This window comes from Rhea pennata, chromosome 1 (assembly GCF_028389875.1).
Source record: "Rhea pennata isolate bPtePen1 chromosome 1, bPtePen1.pri, whole genome shotgun sequence".
Taxonomy (NCBI): domain Eukaryota; kingdom Metazoa; phylum Chordata; class Aves; order Rheiformes; family Rheidae; genus Rhea; species Rhea pennata.
This window is the reverse complement of record NC_084663.1, coordinates 162,293,192-162,317,713: the sequence shown is the minus strand read 5'-3', so window position 1 is coordinate 162,317,713 and position 24,522 is coordinate 162,293,192. Positions and strand designations below refer to the sequence as shown.

Below are 24,522 nucleotides of genomic sequence, written 5' to 3'. Positions count from 1 at the left end.
CTTATATCCTTCTTATTATCTGCCTAATCATAAGGACTGAGAAGTTCAGAGATATCTAATGAATTTAGGCACCTAAATTCCCCTAAATTCTACACAGGGTGAGTATGTGCCTCTTCAAAGTGAATGAGAGATCACCAGAGTTTCTGTATCTAACTCTCCAGATCTGTTTGAAAATTAGCACCCGCAAGCAGGAAGGCAAGTCTTTAACAGAGAAAACTGCATGCATGTTTTGGGTGGCATTAGTTGAACAGAACTTTCCATAAATGCGGATGAAAAATCCCACATATATATCTGTCCGGAACCTCTGAAGAGCTTTGTGTAATTAACTCTCCTGTATTCTCGCAGCTAGCAGTTAGACTGCGTGTCCTGTGTACTAGGTGCACCAAAACAGAACCACCTCAGGTTCCACTAAAAAAGGATGAACAAAATACATGGTAAATGAATGGAATTGTCCGTTAGTCTTTCTTAGTCTAAAGCCTGTGCATATCTGTTTTTTTTTTTTTTTTTTTTTTAACAAATCAGATGACTTCTATTTCCAGCTTTGTTTTTTGCCTTACAGTCAGATGTTAGTTTTACTTAGGTTACAAACAGAAAAGAAAATGAAGGGAATTTAGCAGGCGGAGAAAGATCCTAAAACATCCGCTCCAACATAATACAAATCTGTTTACCTAAAAATTGGCTTTAGACAGTAGTTATTACCTTGCTTTTATTACAGCAGTTATCACCTCATGTCATGCTCTAATTTTGTCCCCAGACCTTATACACCGACATGTGGTGACAACTAGTTGTCTCTTTGGAATTAGGTAAGCTCTCGTGTTGAATTAAATTATGACACTAGACTACCAATGTTAAAATAGAATGAGAAAGTCAGCAGTTAGTTGAGAAAGTAAGAAAGTGAGAGCTAACAAGACCCTATTTTTAATGTGAGAGCAATACCTACTGTTCAGTGAAAGCTTCTAAGCAACACATACTCTTTCAATATGTAAATGTGTTGTCTTATGATAGAAAGTGTTTAATAACAATTCAGACATCATCTACAGAGATCTGCTATTATGAACCTGATGTCCTAAATGTACAAATAATGTTTAAAAATTGAAAGCTATATCTGAAGTGATATGCATTGACTATAAACCCACCATTTAAGCCTATATTAGGCATGTAATGGTTTCAAATAGTAATCTTCTCTCCCTCTTTTCAGTTATATCTATTGTGACTCACAGTGTGCCTTAAACCCTATCCTTTTGAACCAACTCATAAGCACAACTAAACTGGCTTGGTGATGGCCCTCTGGCTAGTAAATGAAAGCTATATAAAAGTGTGTGTGCAGCATAAGACATACCCAGGATTTATTCTGTCATGCAAATGAATCACCATTTAAAATTATGAAAAAAATATTTTCAGCATTAGCATTGCTCAAGATAGCCTATTTTGGCAGCAAAACTTTTCATAAGATATGTATTTTAAAACAGGCACAGTTCTGTCTCATAGAGATTCTCCTCTCCCGCCCTAGTACTTGAGTGTCTTCCAGAAGCGCATTAAGCAACATGACTAATGTCTGTCTCATCCTCGTTCTTCTACTTAGAGCTGAAATATTACATTATTTTTCAAAAGGTACCTGCAAGTGGATGAAATATCATCTTTGCAATGGACATAAAGTCTTTAAATTACTATGAAGACTATGGAAAAATTCAGCCTTTGCAGAAGGAAGTACAGTTTCTCTTGATGTGACTGGACAAGTGCCCAACTATGCCAGGACACAGTCTCTATATATGAGCAGTATGAAGCAGGCTACCTTCATGATGTATGTCGTTCTCCTGACTGAAAAAAGCAAGTGACCTTTCAGAGCAGCATTCATTTTACTGAAAAGGACTTGATTAAGATTTTTTTCTGACTAATTAATACAACATGAGAGATCTTTTTCTCTCTGAAACTGAAACAGGTGTCCAATTTTGTAGTTGTTGCTGCTTTATTAACCGAATTCTACATAGAGTTACTGATGCAGATAACTAACTGTCTTAAAGCAACTGTCTTGTATCAAAGCATGCAGAAGAATAAAGGTCTAACTTTTTAATGGCATAATAACTTACTCTAAGCAATAGCTTTCAAAGACTAGACACCTAGGAGAAAACTAAAAATTGACTGAATTACCTGCTATTCTGAAGATGCTAATTTTTCTACAGCTTATCATATGTCTAATGTCACATTTGGGCTAACATGACATACAAGCTGGAGTTACTGATAATGTTTATATTGCAGTATATTTGAAGATTGCAACCAGCCCAGGACAAATTGTGCTAGATGCTGTACAAGCATAGAATAAATGACCATTCCAGCCTGAAAAGTTTGGTCGATTTACAACAGACAAACTCTAAGATTGCTAAATAATACCCCTACATAAAGAAATAATAGGCTAACAATCTCAGACCAGAGGAGCTGTCAGCCTGCTCTCTCTGTGACTGATTTATACAATGGCATAATCTTTTCAGATAAATAGTGGGTCTCCTAGTGTGGCTATAGATTGGGAGGAGCTACCACTTGATTTGCTTACAGTAACCTTTTGATATGCAGAATCTCGTGTGAGAGGACTGAGTGGCCTGGATTCACTAGTTTTATGGTTGCTTTTCACAGTTGTCATTCAATTGCACTGGGTCTTAGCGCCAGACCTCAATTTAAAAGTTTGTCTATCATCCTTTTGCCTTACAGACTCTATGAATACAGAGCCAGATACTTCTTAGAAGAAGAAATGCTGAATGTATAAAATAATAATCAGGATGATTCAGACATCAAGGATCCTACCATGTCAGAATTAGGGCTGAAAAACTGTTTTGTTTTGTTTTCTTCTAAAACTGCTTTGTCAGAATGCATGAATTTGAAAAAAATAACAGAAAAGACCTGCACACTGTATGTTGTGGACCTCAAGTTATTCTTCTTGCCAACAGAGAGGAACAAGGGTTTATTTTTTGTTTTTTGTTTCTTCCTACATGTTCTATTTGGGAAAGGCATATTCCTTCCCAAACTGAATTTATGCACTCTGAAAAGCAGTAATTCTATTGACAGTTTAGACATTGATATATTTATTAGAATATATTTTCCCTTTAATAAGTGCTTTGATATACCAAGTGCATTCTCAGTGTTGTCTGTATGCATTTTCATTATTACTCCTTTGCAGTTATTCAGAAGATCAAAGACAGCAACTCTGCACAATTTCTGCTAAAAAGGAAAGACTCTGCTCCTGCTGAGTCCTTGCATCCTGGTACACAGTGTTTAGTGTACTCTACTTTCCACTGAACGCAGTTGCAAGGCCTCAAATTTAGTGAATAATTATTTTTTGAATTCTTAATTCCCATCCTGTCTTCAGCATTACAGTTTGTTTGCATTTGCAGGAATTTCTGTAGCCGTGTAATGGTTCCATGTTGTAAGGGTATTCACATAGCAGTAGCCATGATTTTAAGTCAGGGTGTCCACAGAGTTAGTGTACAAAATTGTGTCCTTGTGCAATGACCATGTATTTAGAATCCAGTGTCTGGGAGTTGGCTGTATGATGGCTTCCGCATCAGCATGACTCCTTTAATAGCAATAAGTATATATCTTTGCTAAAGGCATTGCTGTCTCTGCCTTACTGCCTGCAGTGCTCCGTTTACAGGCCACAGCCATCAGCAAACTCTTTTCCAAAGGAGATTTAAGGAGGCTGATTGTAGTGTGAAGGACCTGATGACAAGCGGACATTATAGGAAGATGGTACCTTCTAAAATCCGAGAGAGCTCTGCCTGCTTTATCAGAATGACTGTACATGTTCAGTGAATTTCTAGGGAAAACCTAAACATATGGCAGTTAAAGGATCTTAACAGAAGAGATGATAGCACATTTCTGCCATCCTAAGAGAGATTTCAGAGATCTCTGCTGTGGTTGGTATCCCATGGGCCCATAAATGAAAGAATAAAGTCCATAAGCCAAAACTTAAAAATAGGCTGTGGTTTGGGCCTGAGCAAATAAGAAGCACAGAAGCAGTTAAGTCTGACATGAATTTGAAGAAATATAAGGCATACTATCCCAATACCAACAAATAGTACAAATGGGAATAAGCAGGCTGGCTATGACACAACTAGGGGATGATTCTAGTACAGTCCTTCTGTATAATATCAAATTATTGAAAATGCTAAGATTTTCTTGCTATTTCCTGTTCAAATAATTGAATTTTACTAATGAAGTGTAGTGATGACAACATATTAGGTTAAATTTTACTGGTGGTTATATAGCAATGCAGTCAAAAACACCCTTTGTGCCTTGTTAATATTTTTATTAACACTTGCTTATTTTCTCTGCAGAATTTTTCCGAGAACTTCTGGAGAACGCAGAAAAGTCCCTCAATGACATGTTTGTTCGGACGTATGGAATGCTGTACATGCAGAACTCAGAAGTGTTCCAGGATCTCTTTACAGAACTGAAACGATATTATACAGGAGGCAATGTGAACTTGGAGGAAATGCTGAATGATTTCTGGGCTCGACTACTGGAGCGGATGTTCCAGCTCATAAACCCCCAGTATCATTTCACTGAGGACTACTTGGAGTGTGTAAGCAAGTACACAGACCAGCTGAAACCATTTGGAGATGTACCAAGGAAGCTGAAGGTTCAAGTGACTAGAGCTTTCATTGCTGCACGGACCTTTGTTCAGGGGCTGACTGTAGGCAGAGAGGTTGCAAACAGAGTATCCAAGGTAATCTCAAATTAGGGTATTTAAAGCTTGAATTTGTTTCAAATGTATTTATTAGACATTTGAATTCTGATTATGCACTGCTTTTTTTTTTTTTTTTTTTTTTTTTTTCTTTATATGTACTGATATGCCTCTCCTAAGTTTATAAGTAAGGTCAACAGCGGTTTTTAATTCTTTGAGAGAGATTAAGGCTATACTGACTGGTAATCATTTCCCCTTGCTTAGAACACAGCGAAATATCAATACACATCACAATTCTATCATGGTAGTGATTGCCATTAGTAATGCAAAAAAGGTTACATATATAAAAGATAATCATTATAGTCAGAATTTAAATGTTTCAGGTAAATTTATGCAGCTATTTGTTAGAGCAGCACAGCCTGTACAGTATTCATTCATCAAGCAACTGAGTGATGGATTTTGTTAGAAATGTCTAGTCATGCTTTTGATGAGGAAATAGACCACTAGTGACACCTCTTGAGCTTGAGCTTTCCCAAAGGACAGTTTGACTCACATTTATTTGTTTTAATTATTTATCTATGCAAATACTTATGACAATTATAGTCCTCAAGGGCTTCACCTAATTAAAGCTGCATAAGAAAAAAACCCACAAAAATAACCCATCTGTGTACCCGAAATGTGCCTGAATGACTTCTTCTTAAGCAGTGCTTCAAACTCAGTTATATTTCTCTGAATGGCTGTTCCAATAAGATAGTTATCCTGTGATCTGGTTATTTTACAGGCCTAACTGGAACTTACCTATATTCTGAAGTGCTTAAGTGAGGTTCTCTATGAGATGCTTAAATACTTTATTCTGGTCTATAATTGCTTGAGTGATTTTGGACTTGCCACTTGCAATGCATTCCTACATTTACCATCTAAGCCATTCCTGAAGAGGAATCAGAAGGACTGGCTCTTTTGTTTCTTTCGAAACACAGCCAGAGTGCAAGGTGGAGGTAGAGTTGATATATTTTACAGTAGACTGCAATTCAAGCACTCAAACAAGATGAGAAAAATCTGGCTACTAAACTTTTCTTACCATATATGATGCATTATTTTGCAAGTAAAAATTCAGAGGCTGCTGGGCCAGAGAGGTAGCTAACAAACAAGAGCCTAATTTTGTGCCTGAGGCATTTGTATAGCAGGAAAGGGTCATTTGCCCTTCAGCTTTGATAATCAAAATACGTCATCTGTTAACCCAGTTAGAACTAAGGTCTCTTCCTCCTAGGTGCCTTCCTGGGCTATGGCATTGGTTTTCCCTTCATTTCTGGCACTGTTAATTCTTGCATTCCTCTCTGAACGGCAGCGTGGCATCAGCATGAAATCCCAGCCCGTCTAGCCTGGTTGGTAGACGACATGGATGTTTAGCCTCTGAATGTGTGGAGACACACAAATCTGCCTCCTCAGATTTCCTGAAAAGGGCCCTGTCTCCCTTGGTCAGGCTGCAAGTACAAGTGCTCAGCTCTTGTCACTCTTGTCAGTAGGCATTAAGTCTTGCTGCAACAACTAGATCTGGTTGTAGAGATTAGGCTATATAATTCGGGTAACATGCATTATGTGTGAAACCGAAACAGATTAAGGTCTGTCTGCTGAGATGATGCTTGTTCTTTACATGTACAAAAAAGCACAGAAATTGAAGGTATCTTGCCTTTCACATACCCAGAAAATGTTTTTGTCCAGCCTGCTGGTTTTGGGCACATTAGCCCTTTGAAAAATAAATCTTTATCAGTAGATAACTAAATGGTCATATAATCCTATGATGAGAACTACTGGTTCTGTAATCCTAAAGTGAACCTTTTTGTAGTGTCCCTTGAAGATGGTAATAATAGCTCATTTTAAATGTTACTGCTTCTTTTATTTAACTTGAAAGCAATCTTTTAAAATCTTTTAAGAATGCCTGGTAGTTTTCATGGTTGCAAGGTACTGTACAGGTTCTTTGCTTTAAATATAGAAAAAATAGTTTGAAGTAATAAATTCGTGATATTTAGATTTTTCTATTATTCATACCAGCTTCTAGGGTTTCTGCTTATTTATATCTCTGGTGAAATACAAGCATTTTTATGATCTCCCAGAATATTGTTTGATTTGATAAAAGTTTCTTCCAAGCATCATAGGAAAGGGCTGTGATCAAAACATAGGAGTGATATTTTTCACCTGCATTAATTTCTGAAATTCCTTCACATCTGATGGTGTGTATCATGTTGGCAGGGATCCTAGTATGCTTGCTCAGTTTTTTTGCCCTAAAATAAGTCTGTGTAGATGACGCATTATACATCTTGACTCTTTTAGATACATTTTTCTGTGTGCAGCTGCTTACGCTTATCAATATAACTATTTACACAATTTATATTTAGGGTTTTATTACACAAAAAATCAGTGTATGTGGATGTAAAAATGCACTAGAAGTGTATTATTAACTCAGAAACAAAGCAATAGCTAGAACTAGCTTGTCTGTGCATCTTTAATTCAACTCATGTTTATATTATGATAAGAAGTTGAGCATTCCAGAAGTCCTTTACCCAATTCAGTGAGCAAGACAGACTATGCTAACTTAATAAGATGCTAATTCAAACCGCCCTTTAAATAGACAGTTAGGACTTTGTCTGTGAGCCTCTCCATGAATGTTAGCATTGTATCTTTTTAGTTCTTCACAAACAGTAAGTCATATATCTTTAAAACATGTATAGGAGATAAAGAATAGGTGTAATAAGAAGTTACTGATAGAGTAATATTTAGATACCGAATTTGGGACCCTTACAATCTGATTTTTCGAAGTATTTGAGCTTCATTGATTTAGTTAGTGTTTAGATAGTGTTTTTGTAAATTAAGCTCCAATGTTCAGGCATCTCTGAAATGAAGAATGTGTAGTTAGTGACTCTCATATGGGAAAAAAAAATGATGTGAATGGCTTGCCTAGCACAGTACTGTCTGTGAAATTAGTGGAAAAATGTATTTTTTCTTACGGTAACGTTCTGTTATGCTAATCATAAAACTCCTGTTTCTCTTTCTGAACTACCCTTTCTCTACTAAACCCTTAAGCTTCTGGCACAAATGAAGGAAGGTTTTTCCAGAGAAGTGTTCTTCCCTTGGTAGTCGTGATTCTTCACCAGAACAGGCCTATCCTATGCAATGAATGAGATCACCATAAAACTCAAGACCTTACTTCCAACACTTTGTTAAAAATTAATGTCATTCAAGTTGAGACTTTCAGGTCTCACTCTAGTTGGCTATGTGAGGTATCCAGTGTGCTTTAAGATGCCCTGGGATATCCAAGTCATTACACAGGGCTGGTTCACACAGGAGGCTGTGGCATACTTGTTTTTTTCTGGAGCTGGGAGGTCAGGCTGAGTACTCCAGTGAATTTCAGACAGTACCTATTAAGGCAATTGCAGTGATCCCAAACGCTGAGATACCTTTGCAGATCACCTGCATGGTGACCTAGGCATGGACACCTAAAATTATCAGTGAGAGCAGGTCGAGAGTAAGACAGACAAATTTGGGGTGTTCACATATAAAGCAGGATTCACAGATCTTCACTGACTATAATTGAGGGTGGTCAGTGTGGTCCGTGGAGGCTAGCTTTTCATATGCAGAGCTTCCAATTTAGTGGAGACATCTACAGACATCTATTAGCATTTTAGATGCCTAAGGCACTCCCATCCTTCCAGGCACAGGCAAAACTTCCTGTTTTGTTTCAGAAAGGATCCTACCTCAGTCCTGTGTCATATCTGTCAGGACTGTACGGTTGCTTCAGGTAATGCAGCTACTATAACACTAGCCCTAGATGTCTACTTCTGTGAGAGTGGAGTACTTCTGTAAAGTCTGTTGACTGTATTGATTACATTTCTGTTGAGTATATTGAGTTGTTCTGGTGCCTAGCTCACATATAGATAGATGCTTGCCTTTAGCCATCTAAAGGTTGGCATCCACATCGAGGGCTGAGTTCCACTGAAGTCATAGAAAAGTCTTGTTATTGATAGTGTTTGAGTACTTAACTTTTCAAACTTAATTATTTCCTTCCAGCTTGTTTGCATAAGTATGTAAAGTATCAACACGTATAAGCTAAATGGAATAGTATTTATAGAAAGCTGAGTGCCTCACCACATCGAAGCATTGTGCCTATACTGACATGTTCATTTTATGTGCTGTATAAAATATAAAGCAAATGTACATGTTCATTTTACAAATATAGATGTGATTAGCTATAAGTAATAATACTTCTTTTTTCCTTTGAATACTTTCTAATTGTAGCCTAGCTTAGCAATGAAAAACTTTTCCTTTCTAATCAAGTTATTTGCCTAGAGAAATTTGACAGTGATATTAATAAGAATGAAACAAGACTAATGGAAAAAAGTTCGAATAGATTCCTCAAGAGCTCAATGCATCTTCATTTCTAGAATCTTTTCTTTTGCACTCTTCAGGTGCACACTGGCATGAAATTAGAACTCTGATTCTAAAAAATTTACATATGAAGGAGAAATCTGTGTGATTAGCATGTTTTAGGGCCCAGTGATGCTCTGTTAGACCACACCTAGAATACTGCATCTAGTTTTAGGCCACAAGTGGCCTGCAGATGTTGACAAATGAGTGAGTCCAGGAGAAGGCCACCGGGATGGTCAGAGCTGGAACTCTTTCCCTGTGAGGAGAGGCTGAGAAGAAGGAATGCCTTCAGGGGGATATAACGGCAGCCCCTGGTACCAACGGAGAATCAGGAAGATGGTGCTGGATTCTTCACAGTGGGGCGTGACGGGAGAAAAATGGACGATAGGCTTGTGCTGAAACATGCGAGGTTCAGACTGGTTATAAGGAGACACTTTCCACTGTCATCACAGTCAAGCAGTGGGATCAGTTGCCCAGAGAGCCTGCACAGGCTCCATCCTTGGAGGTTTGGACAGAGCCCTGAATAACTTGGTCTGACCTCAGAGCTGATGTTGCTTTGAACAGCAGGTTAGACTAGAGACCTCCTGAGGTCCCTTCCTATCTGAATTATCCTTTAACCTATTCATGAAATGAACATTTTTACTTGAATGTAGAATATGCTTTGATGGTAATATTAAAATATCTGTGGATATATTCATATCCACAGCAAATGGTATACAACTGCTGGGTTTAGAGACTATGTCATATGCAGCCTGGTGAGGCAGATGCAAAGAACCCTGAATGACTGCAAATATGCAAAATGAATAAATAGCCTATGCAAAGGATGTGGTTTCTCTGATATCCACATTTTCATGGTTGTATAATAAATACATTTTTTATGTTGGTATATCTACTATAGCGCATGACAGATGCTCTACAGTATAAAGAGCTTTTCTTCAAACTTCATTTAGAGCAGACTGCAACCGTTCTTTAAAATTAGCATATAACTTTACCATCAAGAAAAGAAAAAGGTGAATATTTTTTTTCCTGCTGTTTTTAAAGTCATCCAGATTCAGCATGAATTTCATTTTCATAGTACTCTAATATCAAAAGATTCTTCAATAGAAATAGCACCTTCATGTAAGCCAAGACAAATGAAAAAAAGAAAAAAAAAAGAGAGAAAAAATTGAAAGAAACCAGATGCAGTTCTTTTACAGAAATCTTAGTCCGTTGCCTGCACTGGTTGGGAACAGGTGGGGCTCTCTTAGTTGCGACATCCACAAGCCGCAAAGATTTTCTGCTTTCTGGTGGACCTGTTGTGTGACTAAACTGCTGCTGCCAAAGGCTACTGCTGTAGCATACAGTTCACCCTCCATCTTAATCACAGTGAAAAAGAGATTTGTCAAAGAGAAAGTTGGTAGCAATGTCGCCTCTGGGCCTTTAATTCACTTTCTCAGCCCCTTCTGGCCCATTTCTAAAGGAGTTTGTGGATCACGCTGCAAGACTGATGGTGTTCCCTGTCTCATGCTAGGAATATGCACTTTCTGAAGTATTGGGACTGGCATCCAGTATTGCACACTGGAAACTGTGCAAAGAGTTAGTGTGTTCTTTGCAAAGGAGCCGTACTCGCCCTTTTTTCACATGAAGTACAACACACTCAAAACAGGTAACGCTTATGGCAAAGGTGTTCCACTTGTGTTAGTATTTTGCTATTTGTTTACCTGAGTGAGGTTATACTTTAGATAGCTCCCCTTTAGAGAAATATTTTAGCTTTTTTTAGGATATGCACTTTTCTGTAATTTAGTGTAATGTTTTGTTTCTGTCATGCAAACATAGTTGCATCTATCTGAAGTTACGCAGTTCTAGTTGAACAGAATTTTTATAATCTCAAAGTCCAGTTGCACTTTGCAAAATATCTTTTTATTTATTTTACTAAGGCATTAAAAATTTGATAGTCTGTGTTTGGTAAGGGTTTGTTGTATCTCCTTTCAATACAGTATATTTCCACTGGCTTGAGTAGACTCCAGCTCACTAACTTCTATATATGTTCTGTAAAGAAATTTATGCATATGAACAAAAAGTAATGAGAATATTTTTTTAAGTGAGAAAAATGAAACCAATTTATTTATAAATTTATAGCATAAGAACTGCCATTTTGGACACACCAAAGGTCAGTTTAGTAGATTTCCACTTCAGTGTCTTGTAGTTTATGGGTCAATATGAGAGCAGAGCTTCTCCCTCAGTACATGTTCTTAAGCTATTTTATAGACTTCAAGTTTATGGACTTTCTGAGCTACAGGCACAGAAGTTATGGGTAGAGTTTTCCGCCAGCCTGTTTTCCTAGTAATTTGTCAGATCCTAAAAACCTGTAGAATAGACTTTTCTGCTTTGTTACCATTTTAGATTAAAAAGTGCTATTTTTTTCCCATAAAAATACAGCATATTTAAAAGTCAATGTTTTAAAGTTAATTTTATTTTTCTCTGCTTTTTCCACGAGGAAAAAAAAATCCTGACCAGCTATGAATTAGTATATAATGTTAAATTGAAGAAACTGCTGAAAATACTGCTGAAGTATTGGAAGCCTGTGGTTTCCAATAAGATAAATATGTGATAGAAATGGCATATGCATATTTCTCAAGTTCATCTCTCACTGTGGCTGAGCTCTGCAGACTTTACTGGTAAACAGTGTTAAGTAATTCTTACTGACTCCCGACAAAACATGATGCTGTCTTTGACCTCTCACAGCTTGGTGGAAAATATAAACAGCAAAAAATATGGGGAACATCATAAAGCAATTAACTTTATTTAAGGGAGGAGTCTTTATGACTTTCCACAAGCTTATGATTCCTGGAATACTTTCCTCAGCATAACTGAATTACAGCAATTATAAAGCTTGTTGTACATGAGAATTTTTTTGTTAAGTAAGGGAGAGCTCTGGAACAAGCACAGCATGTTAAAAAAATATATAGCACCCAAGAAAAAGAATCATACTAAAACCAAGGGTCATTTAAAAATCTAAATCCCTAACTGGATGCAAATTTTCAAAAATAAACTATTAGTTTGTACACACAGTACAGTTTCCTAAAGAGTGTTATCCCATCAGGAAGTTGCATTCCGCCTAAACAGAACCTTTCCTGCAAGTATTTTACTTTCATATATTTTTAATTGAAAGGTACCGAAAAATGAAGGAAAAAGACCCCCAGACTCTTATGTTTTGTAAGCATAACTTCACAGGGATGACTTGTGCTGATTTGGTATTTCAGCCTAGGTAAATTCACATCATTGAGACTGTATGAGTTGAGCAAAAAGTAGTAAATAGTAGAGTATGATTAGTCTGCTTCATCCAAAAATACTGTCATTATGGAGCATTATAAAACACTACTGCAGTGCTCCTCAGAGCTCTAATTTTAGTCCAAGGAAGACAGTTATACCTTTATTGGCTATTGCATTGCATCTGGCTCCCTGGGAACACGAGTGAGTACAGATTTCCTCTATTGGCCTAGCTCTGGGGTATTAGTTAGTGTTTGCTAGTTTTGCTTTTTTGTAAGTTTTCCTGAATTCAGTGGCTTTCCTCCTGATATATATTGAGATAAGTACAGGGAGAATTGTTCTTACTTTGAATTTGCCTTTTACGCTTGCAAATTTATGCTACTGGATACCAAAATAGTTTTTATACAAGGAAGAAAGAGGTGGTGAAGCTTAGCTCAGGGGTATTATTAGGAGCAGTTAGCAATTTTGTTATTGGCATAAACACAAAGATGTGTGATACAGCAACTAAGAACTTATTTCATTAATGCATTTAAATATTAATTATGATTCCTTGCAAAATAAAAAAGGCTGTGAAAATACTTTTCTCACTACCTGACATTGGCCTCTTGATTCTGCCTTATCTTAAAACCAATTAAAACTATCCTTCTTAAATTATGTTGATATCGGACTTCTTATTAAGAATCTGGTGATATATGGACAAAGTGAAACAAATTCAGTAACACAATTATAAGGTTAAATCCAAGATTGGTAGTGAAAGGTAGTCTCTAATAATTGCACATGATTACTTCTGCTCACAGAAAGCTAGGTCGCTGCTTTTTAAATTCACTGAATCAATATTCTCACAAACTCTGCTTTTCATGGTTTATAAATAAACATTTGACAATTTGTAAGAGCTATAAATAAAGGTCAATATTGAATGTCACACTGATTCAGAATGTAATTACTGCAGGGAGGAGGGACAAATATGACATGCTGATAAGTCAGGTAATTAAGAGCCAAAATGAATAGTTCTTTAATGCTGGAAAATGTGATTTGCAGGGTGTGATAGATAAAGAGCTACGTGTACTGTATATTTTAACTGCATGGGCCAAAAAGATTTGTCTTTAAGTCACAGAGGGAAAGCAGAACAAAAAAGGACTATAGTTTTCACTATATTTTGATCCTGAGTTCAAACTGTTAGTTTAGGAGCAGCCCAGCTGAGTGAGCATAGCTTTTATGATTACTTCTGTGTTTATTATTTTAAGGTTTTTGGTCATTCATTCTTCAGGTTTTAACTGAGTTAATGTATCTTTCAAAGAACTGGATCATAGCATTGTGTGAATGGGCTGCATATTTTTTCCTCTTGCCTGGTGTTTCTCAGGCAGGGATTGTAGAGACAGTCCAGCCAGGGATTTTTCAGTATGCAGAGCCTTTTGTGGCATAAAATGCTATCTGCAAAGTGAATGGTGTCTGCACTGGCATACTTTGTGATAAAATGGCTTGTGAACCACAGCTCTCTAGCTCTACAGACAATCTTTCTCCTTTTCATGGAAAGAAAAGGAATGTAAATCAATATAGTTCATATGCAGATATTTCACAGGACAATGAAAGAGCCTTTTAGATGTTGCAGACTTGCTGAAGGTTCACCAATCTTCTTACCACTTTAGGTGCAGTGCAATATTAGATACTCTGGAAGGACAGCTCAGGAGAAGAGGCCAAAGATGAAACAATGACTCCAACATACCAACTCTACCTGCTTGGTAGACAGCCTAAATCATTAGATTACTTCCAAAAGGAAAATGGCAGTCAGATATTTGTAAAAACTGTGTCATAGCTATTAGAATTGTCACATATAATCCAGCCTGGCCTCTCCTTACCCTTGGTCCTTAAATTTCATTCAGCTAGCTTTGCACTGAGTTTAATAATCTGAGTTTAACTGAGGCATACTATCTAGAAAGACATTCAGTCTTGCTTACCTTAAGTAGGACTGCCAACCTGACATTATAACTAAGTATGTACTAGTTCACGTCTCAGCATTTTCAGTAGTCCTATCTTCCAGATGGATTATTTGCACCATTCATAAGCAAAGAAAGATCTCCAGGTTAATACACTGATTACAATCTGCTAAATTAGTGCTTTATTTCATGCCTATGTCACAGAAAATACCATTTAGTCCACTTATACCTAAAACATCTAAATATGCATTTAGAACCAAAATGAAACTGTTTCAACAGTGTCATTAGACACCAGCCTGACACGTTATAAAAATAATTATTCAAATCAAAGATCTCCATGGAATTTACAAGAAGAACACTTCACACATAATCCTTTAGAGTTTTCATAATAATTATGTTTCTCAGCTAGAAAAGATGTTGATATGACACCTGCAGAAGTTAAAGGTGAATTGTAGAGCTTCTTCAGAGGAATTCCTAGAACAAAGCACAGAACCCTAATGCATGTCATGATACACAGCCAGGTCATGATAAAAATAATGGTGAAGGACCAAAGCTTACCTAGGAACTCACCTAGGAACTTGTGTTCTTCTTGCTGACATTGCTAGATTTAGACCTTCTCTGTAATTAATCTTAGGGCAGGTTTTACAGATTTGCTGTTTTAGCACAGGAGAGTGAAAGAATATTCAGAAGAAGCAAATGGAGATATGAAGGAGAGTCTGGAGGTTCAGCAATGCATGGAGACCTATATCATCTTGCAACGTGCTGACTTTTTAGAATGACTGCTGTTACAGATTGTCTCCATCTTGTTTTGAAGGCAGCCTGTGGAAGCATTTTATTCCAAACATGATTTGATAAAAGCAATACATCTATTCTCATATGAGCCAGCACATTTCTACAGAAAACATTATTCAAGGAAATATCTGGTTTACCTAAAACTTATCAAGAATATTAATTGGAATTTAAATGCATATCTATTTAAAGTATTATAGCCAGCAAAGTCATCAGCAACACATTGAAAGGGTCAGATCTCTTTGAGACTTTAAAAAAATGAAGTTTGGAATTGACTATGTTGATCTCAGTTATTCAGTGGTCACTGACAGTTGGCTGCATTGTCTTCTTAGGTTTTGTGTCTAAAATGTATATCTCAACAAAAGAAATATATGAATATAGGAATTTACTCAAAAATGGAGCATTCTGTCATCAGGATATGAATGGTTCTGGTTCTCTATAAAATTTTAAAGTTATTCTCTAGCATCTTTTTTCTTCTAGGAGTCTTTTATACTGCCAGCTTGCTAGGTTTTTTACATAATCTTTTCTGAAGAGAAGGTGTCAGTCTTGTTCAGTTCCAAAATCTAAAGCTATCATTGCTCTTCATTCTTCCTATTCGTCTTCTTTTTCTCCTTTTTCTTTTTTCTTTTTTCTTTTTTTTTTTTTTTTGAAAGTTCTCATGAAGAATTCACTCCTTGAGTAAAAACAAAGCATACCATACAGAATGGTGAAAAAGAAGTAGAGCTTTGGTCAGTACTGGAGGGATTTAAATAATCTCAGCTATACATTTCTGTCTTCATTACATGGCCAAAAGCAGAAACTATTTCAAGAGAGGATTTTAAAACAGGAAATGCCTACCTGGCCTTCCTAAGAGCCTACCATCCTTTGACACCTTAATCTAACTAGGTCTGGAATCCATAATTTATGTTTCCTGAGTAAGTGCTCAATGTGTTATTATACCACAAAACAAGTGAGTGTATATGGATCTGAGTACTTGGTCTTCTTTGTGAAATGCAATAACTGGCCGACTTTAGACTCTAGCACCTTGGCTGCATGACTGCAAATGAGGAATTTTCAAGCAAAGTCTTCTTTTAGCTCTGTAGTCTCAACTGGTGATGCAAGAAGGAATTAAGTTGGAGCAAGTCTGAGCTAATTTTCTCTCCACAGGAAATCAAATCAGTATTAGATGATATACTCCTCATTGTAAATTCCACACACAGAACTGTTAGCCTTTTACCATGTTTGCAACTTTCGCTCTCAGATCATCTGTGTTCTTTTTGGGAGCTGACCAGAAGGCCTTTTATACTTGCTTATTTCGCAGTGGGAGAGGGAACTGTTTAGACTCATTTAAGCATCTAATTGTTTTGGATTCATCTACAATAATTTTTTTTGAGTTTACCTGAATATACTACCATTAGAGTGCTAATCAATTCATTGTTTGTTTGTAACATCAATTTAATTTGGTCAGAATGGTACCACACTACTCACTGGTTTGTGCAAAGGATAGCCTGAGCTAGAAAAGTTTTCATCTAATCTGTGTCTTAGTTTTAAATTTACATTAGTTTTCTTTAGAGAACTAGTGGCTAGTTTAACTGTTAATTTGAGATCTAAGACAGAGATAGCTCAAGGCACACTGCTGCCTCTAGTCCTGGAGATCTTAAGGTAAATTTCAAGGGAGTAACCTACCAGCATGTAGAGTGTAGGCAGACAGAGCCAAAGGATGTTTGGAAAGCTCCTGGCAACCTACCAGTTCTGTATAACATGTACTTTTGTAGGAGATGTCTTTCATCGTCACACATCTGATCCTAAGAACAGTTTCCATCTATTTTTAAAGAGAAAGGTATAGAAAGTGGACCATGGGAGAAACTTCTATCCCATTCCTCAAAACTGAAGTTCTTTGGGGAGTCCTCAGGCTGTTTCCTGGCCAAAAGTAGTAGATTAAGGAAATCTCTTAATTCAGTGCAACTGTTTTATTGTTGTACAATTCATTGTATCTAAATATTTGGTATTTTAAAGTAAGAGAGAATTTACCAACTGGAAATGAATGCAATTCAACTTTTCACTTAAATTCAAATTAAAATTTTGAGTGAAAAATGTTTACAGATTCATTTTTGCTATCTGTAAACCTTTAAGCCTCTGAAGCAGAGGGAACTTTACTGTTGCTTCAGTTTTGTTTTGGAGTTTTCTATACAGAGCAAGAAGACAAGAAAATAAAATAAGTGACAAAAAGGCAAATAAGTACAGTCAAATGTATTAATAATATGAAAAATGTGAAGGAGAAGAGGTAAACATTAAACCAGATATGGCTTAAATGTGTTATTTTCTGCCTGACCCCAAGCAATGCATCTTATGCCCCTATCTTATTTTCAGTTTGATTCCCTAAGAGAGGTTCTGAGAGAAATGTCTTCCAGAGTTAGCCTAGTACTGAAGCAGTGTGAATGTATGTATGGCTGTATAATGCGTATTTTTATATATAAAGACTGATTCTCTGTTTACTATTCCATCTCTGTCTCCCTCCCCCTTCTCCCACTTTCTCTTCTGAATTAGTGGAAAGTTCCCCAGATATTGACTTCAATCTGAACTTGATTATGGTCTGATTGTTCAGATCTATGTAAAACCACATTGTTTTAATCACACAGTTTATTAAAGCGAAGACTTTTATGGTGAACCTAAAGAACTTACTGAAGGAAACGTACTGGGAGGAAATCTGAGTGAAATAGAAGAGATTTTCAGTAAAGAAATGACCATTTAAAGGCATAAGGCACTCCTAGTTAAAATAGGTAATATTTATATAGGCTATTGATATTTCTAGTTAAGGGTCTGCAAAATCATCATCAATAAAATTTTCCCCGCATAGTTTAGCTTAAATACACTGTAAAAGTTTAATACTTTTCTGAAGCATATAATATCATCTGCCACCAGAGATATGTTCCTAAGGGCAGTCCCTGTGTCCTGTGGCAGTTAATTACAAATAGAAAACAGAAGAGATGATTATATACAGGAGGAGGAACACAAAAAAATCCACTGCTCCAGCCAACATGTGTAGTGAGCAAACTGACTACCGGGGTTTATTTACTGTTTAAGGATTGTTAGAGGTACAACAAAGGCCCTGAAAAGGGTATGTCTATGAACATGTATTGACATGCATCATTCAGCTTTTCCTTTCAGTTATTTATTGTAGAAAAGTTTATTTCTCCATGAGTTAAAACGTTCTGTGAACCAACTTTTGAATAATAGCTGTAGAATGCCAACTGAAAACATTATTCAAAAGAAGCGCTGTCAGAAGAGAAAGCTCTGCTAGAGACTAAACTTTTTAAAGTTCTGAACATTTCTCTTTTATCATCCCATCCACAGCAATTCAGTGCTACAAGGACATTCCCTTAGGCAATATCAATACAGTGTGGAGGTTTATGAGCCAAGATACACATCAAAAAGAATTTTAATAAGCCTTGACAGATATATTGCATTAATAGTGCTGATGTAGTGAGGTAGGACCTACGCAGTGGGGTGTGTAAACCACTAGCATATTCTTATTGTTGGCTAAGACATAGAACAGACTGTCACTTGGTGGAAGAAAGAAATGTGTTAACAAAATGTACTGAATTATTTCCTGTTCTCATGATCAAAATTCTTCTCCTGTGGAAAAAATATTACTCCTTAGTAAGAGGAGTATGTCTGTATAAAGGAAAGATTAGAGTGCCATAAAGTGAATAAGCCTACTATTTATTCAATCAATTATCTAGCTCTACAGTTTTTATCTTGTTCTCTATGCATACAGGTACATATGCATGCACACACATGCATACGCACACGCATATACACAGATTCACAGAGCAATTGTGGTAGTAACTAAAAAAGTGTGAGAAATCACCTTTTTCTATGTGAGAGGTGAATCAGGCTGTCTTCAAATGCACAGATTAATAGTGATCAGGGTACAGTTACCTATGTTTATGCTCAGATATATCTCAGCATAAAAAATGGAAAGAGAGGAAGAGAATATATAAATGGACAAGGAGCTACTGGAGAGAGTCCAGCATAGGGCTGCAAAGATGATCAGAGGGCTGGAGCATCTGCCCTATGAGGAACGGCTGCGAGAACTGGGCCTCTTCAGCCTGGGGAAGAGAAGACTGAGGGGGGATCTTATCCATGTGTACAAGTACCTGAAGGGAGGGTGTCAAGGGGATGGGGACAAACTCTTTTCAGTTGTCCCATGTGACAGGACAAGAGGCAATGGGCAGAAATTGAAGCACAGGAAGTTCCGCCTGAGCGTGAGGGGGAATTTCTTCCCTGTGCACTGGCACAGGTTGCCCAGAGAGGTTGTGGAGTCTCCTTCTCCGGAGATCTTCAAGGCCCGCCTGGATGCAGCCCTGTCTAACATGCTCTAGGTGACCCTGCTTGAGCAGGGGTGTTGGACTAGACGATCTCCAGAGGTCCCTTCCAACCTTACTGATTCTATGATTCTATTCTATGATTCTATGCACACAATCTGACCACAGGTAATAGCGTACCAATTTTGCTATCCAAGCTCATAATGACTATGTGTTGTTACCATCTAATGACTGTTTCTTGGTCTACATGTAGGTTTAACTTCTCTAGCTGTGGTTTTGTCTTTTCCAGTTAAAGCTAAAGCACTGCTAAGAGTCACTTGTCCTTTCCTATTTTTTTTTTATCAGAAGTAAGAACTTGCCTGCTATGTTGTCAAGTTGACATCCTTTGCATCCTTTAAAAACAATGAGAATTTAAAAAGTCCTTCCAGTGGAGCCAGTTTCCCCTATTATGATTTTACCTACATGTATTAGCAGCATATTCCAAAAAGCCTCAGAAGTAAAATGTTACCTAAAAGCTCTAAGATATGCAAACGTAACACTATGCTTAACATGCAAGTGACAAATGGGCAAGTGTGCAAAGAGTGGAAGTTTTGGCAGATGAAAATGCTCAAAAATGAAGAAGAAAAATTACAGAGAATATTAAACGGATTGAGAAGCTGATAAGAAGCAGAATACTTGATACAGAGGAAAGATATTCCTGGAAACTAAAATCATGAGTATTATTTAAAAACAAGAAATCTGAGGTAACTAAGTTAAAAGTAAAGTGACTTGATTCTCCTTATGTAATTCATGGAGAAGAACAGGTGCTGCCGGAGGGAATTCACATCTTGAGTATGTAGAGTCATGTGCTGGAGCTGAGAGTCTTTGTCCAGGGACAACAGAAGGAACCACTAGTGGCTCTTCAGTACAGGGACCAGATTAAAACTACTCCAAGGTAAAACTGCATGAACTACAGATAATGTGGACATCCCAAGAATTTCATGAAACTTTCTTTACCCACAAAAAAGGGAATCAACCAAGCCATTCTTACCAACATTTATAATTGAAAATATTATGTATGTTCTTTTCCTTCCTTCTCAGTCAACTACAGAAAGTATATCCATTAATTCTGTTGTGAATATTTATTTTTTAATTAATTTCTATTTCATATTTTTTAAAGACTTTTTAAGTTGACATTTGAAAATGTCAAATTAAAAATGTCTTTTAAATTGACATCTAAAAAAACAGAAACAGGAAATCTAGTTTAAATTGAAAAGGCATAGAAATAAAAATAAATTTAAAAGCTGGTCTCTTAGAAATACAAAGATCCTGACTCTCAGCTCTCTCTTTCCTGCATCAAGAGTAATTCCTTTCATTAAAGGTACAGTGATATAAAACTTGCATCAACACAGACAAGAATGATTATGTTTCATAGAATCATAGAATCAGTAAGGTTGGAAGGGACCTCTGGAGATCATCTAGTCCAACACCCCTGCTCAAGTAGGGTCACCTAGAGCATGTTAGACAGGGCTGCATCAAGGCAGGCCTTGAAGATCTCCGGAGAAGGAGACTCCACAACCTCTCCGGGCAACCTGTGCCAGTGCTCCATCACTCTCACAGGGAAGAAATTCCCCCTCACATTCAGGCAGAACTTCCTGGGCTTCAATTTCTGCCCATTGCCTCTTGTCCTGTCACATGGGACAACTGAAAAGAGTTTGTCCCCGTCCCCTTGACACCCTCCCTTCAGGTACTTGTACACATTGATAAGATCCCCCCTTAGGCTTCTCTTCCCCAGGCTGAAGAGGCCCAGCTCTCACAGCCGTTCCTCATAGGGCAGATGCTCCAGCCCTCGGATCATCTTTGTAGCCCTATGCTGGACTCTCTGCAGTAGCTCCATGTCTCTCTTGTCCTGGGGAGCACAGAGATGGATGCAGTACTTGAGATGAGGCCTCACGGGGGCTGAGGAGAGGGGCAGGATCACCTCCCTCGACCTGCTGGCAGCACTCTGCCTAATGCACCCCAGGATACCATTCACTTTCTTGGCCACAAGGGACCATTGGTGGATCATGGTCAACTTGTTGTCCACCAGCACTCCCAGGTCCTTCTCTGCAGAGCTGCTCTCCACAAGGTCAGTCCCCAGCTTGTACTGGTGTCTAGGGTTATTTCTCCCTAGGTGCAGGACCCTTCACTTGCCCTTGTTGAACCTCAAGAGGTTCCTCTCCACCCAGCTCTCAGGCCTGTCCAGGTCTCTCTGAATGGCAACACAGCCCTCAGGTGTATCAGCCACTCCTCTCAGCTTGGTATCGTCAGCAAACTTGCTGAGGAGGCACTCTGTCCCTTCATCCAGTTCACTGATGAAAAAGTTGAACAGGATGGGACCTAGTACTGAGCCCTGGGGGACGCCATTAGCTACAGGCCTCCAACTAGACTTCATGCCACTGATGACAACCCTCTGAGCTCTGCCTTTAAGCCAGTTCTCAGTCCACCTCACTGTCCACTCATTTAACCCACACTTCCAGAGCTTCTCTAGGAGGATGTTGTGGGAGACAGTGTCAAAAGCCTTGCTGAAGGCAAGGTACACAACGTCCATTGCTCTCCCCTCATCTACCCAGCCAGCCATTCCATCCTAGAAGGCTATCAGACTGGTTAAGCAGGATTTCCCCTTGGTGAATCCATGATGGCTACTCCTCATCACCTTCTTTTCCTCCATATGTCTTGGGGTGACATCCAGGATGAGCTGTTCCATCAGCTTTCCAGGGATGGAGGTGAGGCTGACGGGCCTATAGTTGCCTGGGTCCCCCTTCTTGCCCTTCTTGAAGACTGGAGTGACATTGGCTTTCTTCCAGTCCTCAGGCACCTCTCCAGTTCTCCAGGACCTTTCAAAGATGATGGAGATCATCCTGGCAACAACATCTGCCAGCTCCCTCAGGACCCATGGGTGCATCCCATCTGGGCCCATGGATTTGTGGATGTCTAGCCTGCCCAGAAGGTCTCTAATCCTATCCTCCTCAACCAAAGGAGAGTCTTCCTTTCTCCACACTTTTTCCCTCATGTCCAGGCTACAGGATTCGTGAGGGCTGCCCTTAGCACTGAAGACTGAAGCAAAGGAGGCATTCAGTAATTCTGCCTTCTCTGTATCCCTTGTCACCAGGGCCCCTGCCCCACTCAGTAGCAGGCCCACATTTTCCCTAGTTCTCCTCTTGCTGCTGATGTATTTGAAGAAGCCCTTCCTGCTGCCCTTGACATCCCTTGCCAGACTCAATTCCAACTGGGCCTTAGCCATTTCTTGCAGCATCTCTACGTACTGTGACTGCATTCCTATCATTCTCCCAAGTAGCCTGTCCCCACAGTCTGTGTACTTTCTTCTTCTGTCTGAATTTGGCCAAGAGCTCCTTGCTCACCCATGCAGGTCTCCTGCCCCTCTTGCTGCACTTCTTACTCAAAGGGATGCATCACTTTTGAGTTTGGAGGAAGTGATGTTGGAATACTAGCCAGCTCTCACAGACCCCCCTTCCTTCTAGGGCCTTAACCCATGAGACTCCACCAATTAGGTCTCTGAAGAACCCAAAGTCTACTCTCCTGAAGTCCAGGGCTGCAGTCCTGCTTTTTGCCTTACCTCTTTCCTGCAGGTTCCTGAACTCCACCATCTCGTGGTCACTGCAGTCAAGGCTGCCCCCAACCTTCACATCTCTAACCAGTCCCTCTCTGTTGGTAAGGACAAGGTTTAGCAGGACACCCTTCCTCGTAAGCGCCTTCACCATTTGTGACAAGAAGTTATCATCAATGCATTGCAGGAGCCTCCTGGACTGTTTGTGCCTTGCTGTGTTGTCCCTCCAGCAGATGTCAGGGTGGTTGAAGTCCCCCAGGAGAACCAGGGCCTGTGATTGTAAGGCTACCTCCAGCTGTCTATAGAAGGCCTCATCAACTTTCTCTTCCTGGTCAGGTGGCGTGTAGTAGACACTCACAACAGTGTCCCCCGTGTTGGCCTGCCCTTTGATCTTTACCCATAAGCTCTCAACGGCCTCCTCCTCCTCCACCCCTAGGCAGAGCTCGATGCATTCCAGTTGCTCTCTCACATAAGGAGCAACTCCACCACCTCGCCTCCCTGGCCTGTCTCTCCTAAAAAGCACATATCCATCCATGGCAGCATCCCAGTCACGTGAGCTATCCCACCATGTCTCCATGACTGCAACGAGATCATGGCCCTGCGATCGCAGACAGATCTCCAGCTCCTCCTGTTTTTCCCCCATGCTGCGTGTGTTGGTGTACAGGCATTTCAGAGAGGTGGTCACACCTGCAGGTTTCCCAGGAAGGGTGCACAGGGGTCGCCCATGGCCATGTCCCAAACGCACACCCCCAGCTGCATGCACCTGTTGGAGGCCACCCAATCCGACTTGTGTTTTGTTGTCTACCCTGTCTGTATGACACCCCCACACACACTCCAACCTAGTTTAAAGCCCTCTTTACTAGGCTGGACAACCTGTTTGCAAAGGCAAATGTGCCCTGCTTGGTGAGGTGAATCCCAGCTCTCCCCTCCAGTTGCTGATCTTCAAACCATGTTCCATGGTCATAGAATCCAAAACCCTGTTGCCAACACCAGCGGTGTAGCCAGTTGTTGATTTGGAAAATTTTCCTACTTCTCCTCCCATGCCTCCCCCTAATCAGCAGAACAGATGAGAAGACCACCTGGGCTTTCAGATCCTTGACCACCGTGCCCAAGGCCTTGAAGTCTTCTTTGATTGTCTCTAGTTTGTTCTCTGTATCGTTAGCAGCCACATGAAAGAGCAGCAGAGGGTAGTAGCCTGATGAGTGTTCGGAGTGGAACAAGCCATTTTCAGTATGTTTTTAGAGAGTCAAAAATAGTGATGATATACTTCTTAAAAGCCCAAAAGATTACCTTTTGCCTAACCAAATTTTCTACTGCATTTATTTGTAGTAGTTATTTCTTACTAAAAAGTAAGACTCACAGTTATAGTTTCTTATTGTATAGTGTGTAGTCATGCAGGTGTATGAACTCTCAGTAATCAGAAGGAAACTTTACATGGGTAAAGATTAAAATAAGAGAGAATCACCTTTAATTTCCTTAAGATATATATAGGATGTATTGCTTCATAACTCATTTTTTCTGAAGTCACACTATAAAAAGTGGGACTTATGTTGAATTGAAATG

At 38.9% G+C, this 24,522-nt stretch overlaps 1 protein-coding gene across 1 annotated transcript in view; it reads left to right on the top strand.

Annotated features, from left to right (window-relative positions):
* The window catches only part of GPC6 (glypican 6), a 748,058-nt gene that overhangs the window by 410,404 nt on the left and 313,132 nt on the right, over positions 1–24,522 (top strand). The window contains exon 3 of the mRNA XM_062575905.1: positions 4,326–4,717. Within this exon, the coding sequence (XP_062431889.1) occupies positions 4,326–4,717 (392 nt within the window). The remainder of the gene's footprint in view (positions 1–4,325; positions 4,718–24,522) is intronic.